The sequence below is a fragment of the Leopardus geoffroyi genome, chromosome A1 (genome assembly GCF_018350155.1).
Source record: "Leopardus geoffroyi isolate Oge1 chromosome A1, O.geoffroyi_Oge1_pat1.0, whole genome shotgun sequence".
NCBI classification, from domain to species: Eukaryota; Metazoa; Chordata; class Mammalia; order Carnivora; family Felidae; genus Leopardus; species Leopardus geoffroyi.
Window position 1 is genome coordinate 108,678,836 of NC_059326.1, and position 12,439 is coordinate 108,691,274.

Consider the following 12,439-nt stretch of genomic DNA (forward strand, 5'->3'; position numbering starts at 1 on the left):
TCTATTTTTCTTTTGTGTATTTTCTATAGGCATTTTTAATGTGGTTACCATGGTGCTTATATAAAATATAGTCTTAACAATCTATTTTAATCAGATAGCAACTTCCATTATATACAAAAACTCTATACTTTTATTTCTCCCTTCACACACATTTTGTGTTACTGATGTTATGGTTTACATTTTTTTATGTTGTGTATCCATTAACATATTTTTATTTTTAATACTTTAGTCTTTTATATTAGAATTAAAAGAGATTTAAATACCACTGTTACAGTATTATTTTATATTTATCTATATACTTATTGGCAAGTTTTATATTTTCATATGCTTTTGTGTTGCTGTTTAGAGTCCTTTATTTCAACTTAAAGAACTCCTTTTACCATTTTTTTTGTAAGGTGAGTCCAGTGGTGATTAACTCTTTCAGCTTTCGTTTAAGAAACTCCTTATCTCTTCATTTCTTTTTGAGTTTTTATTTTAACCACCTGGTGCTCATCAGGACAAATATACTCCTTAATCCCTATTACCTATTTCACCTATCCCTCACCCACCTGCCTTCTGGTAACTATCAGTTTGTTCTCTATAGTTAAGAGTCTGTTTCTTGACTTATCTTCCCCCCCCCCTTGTTCATTTGATTTGTTTCTTAAATTCCACTTATGAGTGTAATCACATGGTATTTGACTTTCTCTGACTTATTTTGCTTAGCATTATACTCTCTGGCTCTATCCATATTGTTGCAAGTGGAAAATTTCATTTTTTATGGCTGAACAATATTCCATTGATGTTGTTTGTTTCTATTGATAGTTTTGCTGGTTGACAGTTTCTTTACTTTCACCACTTTGACAGATCATTCTACCCTTTGTGGCCTGCAAGGTTTCTGCTGAGAAACCCAATGATAGTTTAATAGGGGTTCCTGTGTACATATCAAGTTGCTTTTCTACTACTGCTTTCAAAATTAAAAAAGTCAAAATTATTAAACAGTCAAATTATTAAAAGTCAAAATTGGACTTTTGATAATTTATGAGTCCCTGTGTGGATTTACTTGGTTACCTTATCTGAGATTCATTGGGGTTCCTAGGTCTGCACGTGCATTTCCTTCCCCAAACTGGGTAAGTTTGCAGCTATTATATCTGTGAATAAACTTTCTGGCAGGCTCTCTTTCTTTTTCCCTCACCCTCCTTTCAGCCCCTTACCTTCTCCCTATTCCTCCCTCTCTCGTCTTCTTTCTTTTACCCTTATCCCTCCCTTCTTTCTTTTTCTCCCTCTCTCCCTCCCTCATCTCTTTGCCCTCTGAGACTCCTATAAAGTTTAAAGTTAAAAGTTGCTCTGTTTAATTGTGTTCTATGAGTCTCTTAAGGTTTCCTCACACACCTTATTTGTTGTCAGTGGCCAATAGGCATCTAGAATATACCAGGTCCCATCAGCACTTTGAGACAATTGAGAAAGAATTCATTCCCTTGGGTAGCACTCTGAGACAGGCAAGAGACTAGCCAATCCTTCGGGAAGGTCCCAGAAAATTTACAACATTTCACACATGGTTCAGTTCTTTTCTTCCCTAACCAGGGAGAAGATGGGACTTAGGGGTTTCCTGCCAATTCCTGTTGGCTTTGATATGGCTGGTCCCATACATGCCTGAGGTGCAGGAGTCCCTTTAACCACTTTCAGATTTCTCACAAAGGGAAAAAGTCCATGTATTGCTGTTGAATTGGTGTGTCCATGGGGGGAAGAATGGATCAGGGCTTCTTATTCCAACATCTTGCTGATGTCACTCTCTATATATTTTCCTTTGTTTTGATCACTATGTGTTTTCTTAGAAGACTTCCTCAGGAAGACTGATGATCCTTGGCTCTCCTCTTATTTAAGAGGGAGCCCTAAAAGGCTAAGTGGAATCTCTGGCCTTGTTTGGGCTTGTCACAGAGTTGGTTTCAGTGCAGAGTGTTCTTGTCCGTTTCACTGAAGGGGTACTGAGGTCAGTGTCTTTAGGTACTTTCTTTATGGTTGCTCAGATTTGTTAGGAAAGAATCTTCCATTCTCCTGCCTAGAAAGTTCAAGTCTGGGTGCTAGTATTTTGGAAGGTGAGCAGAGAAATGGGATGTTGGGTTGGGATGGGAACAGGCATTAGTCGAGAAGGTCTCACAATTCAGATGTACATTTTCATTTAACTTCCCCTCTTCTTCATTCAGTACAGTATCTGAGACAGTTGCTTTTTATGTATAATAACCCCCAAATCTCATTGGCATGAAATGAAAGCATTTACTTCTTATTCCCATGTGTACTGGTTGGCTCAGGCAGGTCTGCTTCAGATTACAGACCTGCTGATCAGATGGGGCAGCTCCCTGCAGTCTGCAGGTTGTCTGGGACTATTCTGTCCCATACCTCTCATTCTGGGGTCCCCACAGGGGAGGCAGAAGCTAATTAGGATATATTCATCTCACAATGTTAAAAGTTTAAGAGGACAAGCCCAACCATTTAAGCATATTTCAAAGATCTGTTTATATCTTATTGCCCAAAGCAAGTCACATTTCCATTACTGTACCAAAGCCAAACAGGGAGAAAGTTCATTCCACCACTACAAGGATATGGCAAGGGTGTGAACATATGATACTACTCCAGGGGAATGAGTAATTGGGATCAGCATTTCAAATTCCACGATCCTTGCTATTAACAGTGCCTAGTATCCTCCATTCCAGAGTTCCTCAGTTTCAAAATACCCAAAAGAATAAATCTCCATGCTCTATTTAAGTAAGTAGTCACCACATCTTCTACATTTCAGATATATCTTTTTACAAGTATTGGTACATCCAAATTGTGAGCTTCTCTGGGATACTATAATGCAAATTTGCTTGTTTCTGGGTCATTCCCTAATGTAATGTCTTCATCCTTTTCTTATCTGGTGGCTTTTGATGTACAGTCCTATGTGACTGAGCCTGGAATACGGTGGATAGTGAGCGAGGGCAGGAGGTTTTAATGAGGAAGACAAGCACACCTTCTCAAAAGGAACATTATCCATTGGAGGATTTGTGGACAAAGGAACAATTTCTATAGTGGGTCAGCTTAAGGTTGAAATTGTTTTCTCACCTAAATAATCTGATCCTCTGAAGAGTTCAGGTGATGGGAAACTACTTAAACTCTCTTCAAAACTCTTGCATTCTGTGTAAGAATCTGTGAATGAATAGCTCACAAGAGAACTAGAAATATCATGCTGCAAACTTTGTCCTATAGAATAAACAAACAAAAACGGTAAAATGTTTCAACAGTAAACACACTCAAAATCCTAAGAATTCAAATATGTAGAAATATACATGCAGTTTTATACAGAGAATGTAAAATTACTTATATAAATGACTGAAAAAGCATACAATTGTACACCACTTTAACTTAAACCTTAGAAAATAACTTGTTTTTTATGTAGAAAAATGCATTATAATCTTTTCCATTGCTTTCCCAAGTTTTATAATTTATTCCTTATGCTCCTTAGCTTCAATTGTGATTTTTTACCCCAAAAAACAAGTTTTATATATAAGTAACTCACTAACTGTAAACTAACAAGCTGAGAATAAAGGGTAATTCTAGTTATTCCATTTAAAAATCAATGAGCCTACATCACCAGAGAAATACATATCACAACGAGATGCCATCTCACTCCTATCTGAAGGGCTAAAATTAACAACTCAGGAAATAACAGACGTTGGTGAGAATGCAGAGAAAAGGGAACTCTTTTGCACTGTTGGTGGGAATGCAAACTGGTGCAGCCACTCTGGAAAACAGTATGGATGTTCCTCAAAAAATTAAAAATACAACTACCCTACAATCCAGCAATGGCACTACTAGGTTATCCAAAGGACACAAAAATGCTGATTCAAAGGGGCACATGCACCCCCGTGTTTATAGCAGTGCTATCAACAATAACCATTTTGTGGAAAGAGCCCAAATGTCCATCGAATGATGAATGGATAATAAAGATGTGGCGCATATATATATATATATAATGGAATACTACATGGTGATCAAAGGAATGAAATCTTGCCATTTGCAATAACATGGAAGGAACGAGAGTGTATTATGCTAAGTAAAATAAGTCAATCAGAGAAAGACAAATAGCATATGATTTCACTTATGTAGAATTTAAGAAACACAACAAATGCACATATGGGAAGGGAAGGAAAAATAAGATAAAAACAGAGAAGGAAGCAAACCATAAGACACTCTTAAATACAGAGAACAAACTGAGGGTTGCTGGAGGGGAGGGTGGGTGAATGGGCTAAATGGGTGATGGAAATTAAGGAGGGCACTTGTTGGGATATGCAACGGGTGTTCTATGTAAGCGATCAATCACTGGGTTCTGCATCTGAAACTGATACTACACTGTATGTTAACTAACCTCAATTTAAATAAATAAATTTTAAAAAAGGATACAACCAGTTGTAAATTAGAGACTATTTTCTATTTCCTTATATCTTTCACACATCAACTTTATAAATCTAGTAACCAAGGACATATATTGTGTATTTAAACTACAATTTTACAAAATAATAATTATGGTTAGTTTATTTTCTCTAAACAGAGTATAAAACTCATTCAACAAGCATTTGAAATTATATGATGTCCCAAATATGGGATAGGAACATAAAAGGTAGTGCTTATTCTCAACAGCTTTAGATCCAAGAGTAACAAAAGCAATTATACTGCTGTTTTAAGTCTTGATAGAAGTATACAAAAAGTGCCACAGAACTTCCAAGAAAAAACAACTCATATACAAAGAAGAGGGGTCAGGAGAGGCTTCCCAGTAGAGACAGCACCGGAATTTTTTTTTTTCTTGAAGAATAAGTAGATATTAACCAGGCAAAGAAGAAAGACGTAAGGAAAAGCATTTGTTGAGCAGCTCCCTTGCTCTTTTGCACTATTTTCTAGAAAATATTTCTCTATTCTATTTTCTAGCTAGCTAATTTGATTTTGAGCTGAATTCATTTCAATACTAGGCTCAATTACTGAGTTTTTAAATTTGATGATATTTTTAGTTTCCAAGGACCATTAATTTTTAAAAATAGGACTGTTATATTATGGATCCAGGGGCCTCTTGTCTTTAAAGAGATATTTAGTTTTTCTCTAGTTCTTCAAGCGTTACTCTGTTTGCTTGATTTGTTGCCTCTCTTCTGTGTCACTGGTTTTATTCAAAGGTTTGGGTGTTCCTAGTTGTCTGTTCATATCTCTGCTTGAAAATATGTATTTTTACAGCAGTGTGTATCAATTCTGAAACAGCAGCCTAGCTCTGGAGATTTCTTAGAAGTGTAATGAGACATGCTGAGAACCCATGTTCTACATGGTGATGTCCTCCTGCAGTTTCAGGTATTGTAGGTAAAATGGGGCACTATTTTAATTGTCTGGCTAGTGTACACACTAGAAGGCTCCTTTATCAGAATTTCCACTTCAGAGAGCCAAACTACATCTTTATCCTGGGGTTAACAAGCATAATCTATCTCTTTTACCTTTTTCTCCCTCTGCTATCCTTGTGGTAATCTGGATTTACTACAGACTCTCTTCTGCTTCTCACCCCAGTCCCAGCATTGATACTTAAGAACTAAACCCTCAGTTCACTTTCCTTAGGAGTAGTTCTCAGGGTTTATCCTGGCAGCATGCATTGTCAGCTGCCAATGTTTCCAAAATAAGCAAAGGATGAGGCAGAGGAACCAGGTCACATAGTGGCAAAATGCAGTACTTAATCTATCACCTTGACAATTCCTTCAGGGTCCTTTTTATTATAGGGTTTTGTTTTTTTTTTTTTGTTTTGGTTTGTTTTGGTTTTTTTTGCATTTATTCACCAACTATTTGGAATGTCTCTAGAGCTCTTATCTCTGCAGTGGTTTTTCTCTGCTCTTCAAATATTCTCAAATATTCAGCAATCTGATCTCATCTGCTTTTAAGAATTCCTCAGTATTTTTGGTGTGCTGATGGCATCCTTTCTTGTATTCAAAAATAACTTCAATTACACCAATATGTAGATGGCTCATAAATTTCTATCAGCAATCATCCATTTCTAACTTGCCTATTTGGCATTCTACTTAGTCATCTTAAAAGCACCCATAACCTAATATATTAAAAACATAATTTATGACCTTTCCCTCAAACGAGATTTTTTTTTCAGTAAATGGCACCACCTTGTATCCAGTTATGCAAGCCAGAAACAGGTGTCATCTTTGATACTTCCATCTCCTTCATTCCTCATTTGCCAAATTCTGTCAGTTTCGTTTCCTAAAATGGTCATGAGCTATGCTCACTTCTTTCCATTTTCAATGTCATCCTTTAGTACAAAGTGCCATCATTTCTCCCCTAAAATACTGTAATAACCTCCTATCTGGTCTATTTGCATCCATTCATGCTTCTTTCCATACTGTAGCCAAGGTGATCATATATCTTCCTAAGTAAAAGACTCCAGTGGTTTCCTGCTGCTCCAAATATAAACAGCCATATCTTTGACATGGCCTACAAGGCCTCTGTGTGTGTTCAACCTTGTCTTAATATTGCATTTACCCCTCCTTTCTGACCGACAACCACACTGGACTTCTTTCAGTTCATTGAACACATAAGGCTTAATCCCAAGTTACGGTCTTTGCTATTCCCTCTGCCTGGGTGGCTCTTAACTCACCTCTTTGCATAGCTAATTTCTCCTTTTCTTCCAAACGCAATTCAATTGCTGTTCCTTCATAGAAGCTTTCCCTAATCTCTCCAGCTAACCTCAATTTGTTACATTCAAATCAATCTCTTTTGTAGCATTTATAACAATTTTAATTTCCTGGTGTGTACTTGAAAGCTATGAGGATGAGGTCCATTGCACAGGCAGATGGATTCACCTTGGACTAGGAGAAAGATACCTCTTCCACTAAGATGGGAAGATGAAGCAAAATACAAATGGATGCTTATGTTCAGAAGAAAGAAAGTTGAGAGAGTTCATATCTGGCAGTCTTACCTGATACTAGCTCACTACTCGATGAACTACTGTCAACCTGGAGGTCATCAGTCATTGACTCCTAAGTGAAATAAGAATTAAAGGTATAGCACAAACTATGAGACTGAATATTTTTATATTTTATTATATCACATTGATTTGGTTACTTTGAAACGAAAAACTGAACTTTGTGTATCAGCTTCATATGTATAATAGATTCTTTCAGTTTCCTGATCACAGATGTAATCTGATATTTAATATTAAATCTAAAAATAAATACTGAAATATAATAATGTGGGCACATCTACAGAGTCAGCAATATACTAGTCAACTAACTACTGTAGGTTAAACCAGCACCTAGAAGGTGAACATTCTTCTGACCACCTAGGTAGGAAAAGTTTTTCTTTCTCTAGATAGGAAGGCAAAATAAATCAAAAGACTGATAAGTCTAAATAAAATATGAGAAATACAATTAAAGGCAAACAAATATAAAAGTATTTGTTATATATGTGTATAAAAGTGTAACTCCCGGGGCGCCTGGGTGGCGCAGTCGGTTGGGCGTCCGACTTCAGCCAGGTCACGATCTCGCGGTCCGTGAGTTCGAGCCCCGCGTCGGGCTCTGGGCTGATGGCTCAGAGCCTGGAGCCTGTTTCCCATTCTGTGTCTCCCTCTCTCTCTGCCCCTCCCCCGTTCATGCTCTGTCTCTCTCTGTCCCAAAAATAAATAAACGTTGAAAAAAAAAATTAAAAAAAAAAAAAAAAGTGTAACTCCCTTCAACATATAATAAATAAACATTTCACCAAAAAAGAAACACAGATAGCCAATAAAATGAGAAAAAAGTATCAATTTTACTAGTATTCAGAGAAATGGAAAATCAGATAACATGTTACTTTCCATCTATCAAATATATGTGTTTTCAAATTATCAGATAAAATGGTGCCAACTGCCCAACATGAATTAAAAATGATTCAACCCTTGACCCAATGCAAAATTTTTTATCTTAGAGTGACAATTTGAGTGTACACAAAAAACTTCTGTGGTAGAATGCCCATTGATATCTAAAATGGCAAAACCTTGGAAACAATTTCAATCCTCCAACCAAAGGAAAAAGTCATACAAATTACAGTATATCTATAAGACAAAGCACTATGCAGACACTAAAAATCATATTTTTAGAGACCACTTAACGTTAGAGGAATATACAATCAGACAACAACTTTTAAATTTAAAAAAAGGCACAGAAAAAAAGGAATGTAGAAAAAATATATAAAAAGTAGAAGAAACTTTTTAAACACTTGTTTTTTTGACATGGTCTGGATCATCTACAACGAACACTTAACAGTGTTAAAATCTGGGGTAAAATCCTTTAAAAAAATGCCTTTGTTGAAACTGCCCACCCCCAAAACACATGTTTTCGAGATATATGTATGCTAAAGCACTGGAACATGACTATTTAATGCTAATGGTAGATGAGTCACAAGCAATTTTTAAAATCTGAGTTTCTCCAAACTACTGCTATGTATCTTTAAAATACTGTACAGAATCCATATTAAGTACAGTAGGTCAAGAAATTATATAATATACTAATGGTAACGAACACTTTCTAGTTGTTAATGGAAAGTCAAAAAGAAAACATGAAAATGACTTTGAAATGCTTTTAAGTGCTCCTCAACATAAGGGAGTTACTAAGAAAAACTTACATATACTCAGTAATGGGCATTTCTCAAATTTTTGTCAAGGGAAATTAAAAATTAAAAATGTGGCTATGAATCCACCAGAATCAGAAATTCAAGGCCCTGTCTAAAGAGAAAACACCAACGTTTATAAAAATGCTACGAAGCCATGTATTCTCTATTAAACAAAGACTATACTACATTTTAATCTGCAGGCGCATCAGTTACCGCTGGTCTCTGCTGTAAGTATACCCAAGGTCCCTAAGAGAAATATACATACACTCAATGCAGCAATCTTCTCATCCCCGGGCTCTTCACTAGTGCTATTTCCACGCAGGCTTTTCTGTCCTGTAACTCTTAACTGAGTGCTAACAAACAAACAACGCAATTAGTTTGCACGGTCTGGACTTGGCTTTCCACGTCTCTGTTCATACTGTTCAGAATCTGAAAGGCCATGTGGGGACGCCATTAAGAAAAAGACCCCGGTGGGTTAATTGTACCAATACCCAACTGATGGTGCGAATGCTTTCTGAAGATTTGAGCTCACTTGCTTTTAGGTAACTTGGCAAAACTGCTCTTTAAAAACTTCTGGGCCTATGTTGTGGGAGGAGCGAAATCACAGTATTCCACCTATTTTCTTTGTTGACTCTTGGAAGGAGAAGTTGGCTATTGGCAGAAAATGAGGATGAAAATTTTGAGGGGGGCCAGAGGCATGGGCTTGGCACTAGTGGCTACGCACCTCGGCGGCCTAGAGCGGCTAACTCCCCGCCCACTCCACTCGACTTTCTCTGAGATCTTCGGCAAACAGGGTGCTTCTCCTTTCAGGCCTAAGAGAGGGCGGCATATTTCAGGGAGAAGCCCTGAGGCCCGTTTGCCGGCCTCGGGTTTCCCTGGGCCGAGGCCTAGCCACCCCCGCCCTTCGCGTTTGCCGACCCGAGTGCCGCTCCACAGGCTTGCCCACCCGGGCTTACAGTGCGCAGAGTGCCTTCTGTCTGGACCTGGAGGGGCCTCCGCCTTCACGGTAGGGCCTAGCTCCGGCGTCGGGGTTAGGTTGAGCCTCTGGCCAGCCCGCTTCTTGCGGGTATACACCCGTAGTGACCACATTGCCACCCTACCCCCAAGGCCTTAGGGGCCTCTTGGCCCTCCACAGCCTCTCTCGTCGCCTTCCGGAGGAAGCAAGCTAGGGTCTGAGTGCCTCAGCGTCCACGCACAGAAGCTGCCTGCGGAGCAGTATGACAAGAGCTGGGCGGAGAAAAGCCAACAGCCCACGGAACCAACTGCTACACTGGACTGACTGGAGCAACCCGCCTCGCTCCCGCCTTTTTTTTTTTTTTTAACTCGTCCAAGCCATGCGCTGGCTTCTGGGAAACCGAGTGACGTGAAGGCCGCCCCGCCCCCCTGGAGGTGCGGCGTCCGGGTATTTGGCGGTAGGCCCGCGTGGTCGCAGTTCCAGTGGCGCTGGCTGTCTCATCTCACGCTTGAAGAGAAGCTTATGGGAAAAAGCCTTTTAATCTTCCTGGTGGTTGCAACCTTTGCTTTTTATTTTTCCCTTAATGTGTTGAGCTCATCACGTGCGTGCTACCGATGGCTTAGCCCATCTCATTATCAACATTGCATTAATGCCTCAGTAATGTTTTAGGTTTCCGAACATAGGGAGTCTTGGGGCGGGGGGGGGCGGAGTGCGGTGGTCAGCCTGACTCAGTGCAGGGAAAGTCAGACAGCAACCAAAGCACATTACCACCAGAGAATATCCTCCTGAGCAATCAACCTCAGTTCCGGGGCCACCAGTTTATTGGGGAGCCATGGCATTTGAGAGTTAGCATTCAAAGACCTTGCTTCCAGGAGATTTCTTCTTAAGGATAAGAAGAATCCCTTCGCCCCATCCAGGAGCTATCTCCTGGACATCTGGGCAGCTTTATGGTCAAGGTAGAGAATTTCTTACCTCCTAGTGTCCTGGGGCTCAGCTTGTTTGCTCTGCCTCATTGCAGGAACGTAGGCATGACTTCCCTCTCTCCATACATCCTGGTTGAACCACCTGGCTGCATCTGATAAGCATATTGTGCATATAATAACCATCTTCATATTTTTAAAATGACATTTCACATTAAAAAATGCATTTGTAGATATAAAATTACAAAAACTCAAAGACTTGTGATGTTCCAATATTGTATGTGTGACTATAGCACACATATAGCCACAATGTTTTCCTAATTAAATTCCTCTGAACTTTTTAAAATTTAAAATTTGCTCATAGAAAGTCACAACAACCGATTTAATATACAATTAATTATTAAAACTTAGCTTTATAAAGAACAGAAGGTAGGAATTCCTACCTAGCTAGATATAGTGCTTTGAGTCACTGAATCAATACTTACTTAGGACCTTAGTCTGTGTTAGGCATTCTGGTAGGTCCTGGGGATACAGAAGTGTGTTAGAAATGGTCCTTCAGGGGCGCCTGGGTGGCGCAGTCGGTTAAGCGTCCGACTTCAGCCAGGTCACGATCTCGCGGTCCGTGAGTTCGAGCCCCGCGTCGGGCTCTGGGCTGATGGCTCAGAGCCTGGAGCCTGTTTCCGATTCTGTGTCTCCCTCTCTCTCTGCCCCTCCCCCATTCATGCTCTGTCTCTCTCTGTCCCAAAAATAAATAAACTTTAAAAAAAAAAAAAAAAAAAAAGAAATGGTCCTTCAGTCTAGGATCTCAAAGTCTTGTTGCAACACAAAGCAATTATCATATTTCAACCTCCTTTCTTTAGTCACATCCATAACATGCTGACAAGCAGTTTCTAGTTTACAAGTCAGGTCTCCAGGCTCTCCTCTCTCTCTTTGGAGGCTGTTGTGAAAAAAACTCGAAGTTCTTAAATGACTTGTGGGAGGTATGGATCCTTCCGTGCCTTAAACCTAGAAAGGGAAGAAACAATGAAAAAGGAAAAGAGCTTAAAGCAAAAGCTGATCTGTGCTTTGGTGTCCCTATTCCTTAATTGTCTCGCTATACTGATCTCCATTTACTGAAATGCCATCAAGTAAAGGTTTATGGAAGTTAATGCATAGGGTTTCAAAACTGGAAATAAACTTTGGAATGATTTCTTGAGCCAAAAGGGGTCCTTGAAGATGATCTAATTTACCCCTCATTTTGCAGCTGAGGAAACTACAGGTTAGGGAGGCTCGTTATGACAGATGATTGGCATAGGTGGCATGAGTCTCCTGGCATTTGGCTAGTGTGCTTGTCATGGCCCTGTTCTTCCTAACACATGGCTGGGAAAGGGGTCGGGGGAGCAAGGAGTTTGAAGCCCTCAGTTGCAAGGGGATGAAAGATACTATAGACACACTTGGTCTGTTTAAAAAAAAATTTTTGTAATGTTTTGTTTATTTTGGAGAGAGAGCGAGAGAGAGAGAGAGAAAGAGCAAGTGAGCAAACAGGTGAGGGGCAGAGAGAGAGGGAGACGCAGAATACAAAGCAGGTTCCAGGCTCTGAGCTGTCAGCACAGAGCCTGACGTGGGGCTCAAACTCACAAACTGTGAGATCATGACCTGAGCCTAAGTCAGACACTTAACTGACTGAGCCACCTAGGTGCCCTACACACTTGGTCTGTTTAAAGCTTCACCCAGTGCCAGCCTATAAAAGGGAAGGAGATGTGTCCCATACCAAAGGATGGGCAGAGACGTCTCAATTCAATTATCTCTCTGTATCTCCTCATTCTATCCCCAGATACACAAATGCCAGTGCAAGCATTCATCAAGTTAAATTGAACTTCTCCCGTTTCCCTTTGTACTCCTCCCATATCTAGACTCAGAATTCTGCTAGCAGTGTTTCAGTTCACACGATGGGTCA

The 12,439-nt window shown here is 39.6% G+C and overlaps 1 protein-coding gene across 4 annotated transcripts in view; it reads right to left on the reverse strand.

The window, feature by feature from the left end:
- The window catches only part of MEIKIN (meiotic kinetochore factor), an 81,815-nt gene extending 70,261 nt beyond the window's left edge, over positions 1-11,554 (reverse strand). For 3 of the 4 annotated variants that reach the window (XM_045488065.1, XM_045488056.1, XM_045488081.1), the window contains exons 1-5: positions 9,585-10,539; positions 9,353-9,440; positions 8,894-8,981; positions 6,962-7,022; positions 3,076-3,213 (exon numbers count right to left, since the gene is read on the reverse strand). In XM_045488065.1, the coding sequence (XP_045344021.1) occupies positions 3,076-3,213; positions 6,962-7,022; positions 8,894-8,981; positions 9,353-9,440; positions 9,585-9,717 (508 nt within the window). In that variant the 5' untranslated portion in view covers positions 9,718-10,539. The other variant, XM_045488073.1, reaches the window with a different exon arrangement.
- Between the last annotated feature and the right edge of the window lie 885 nt (positions 11,555-12,439).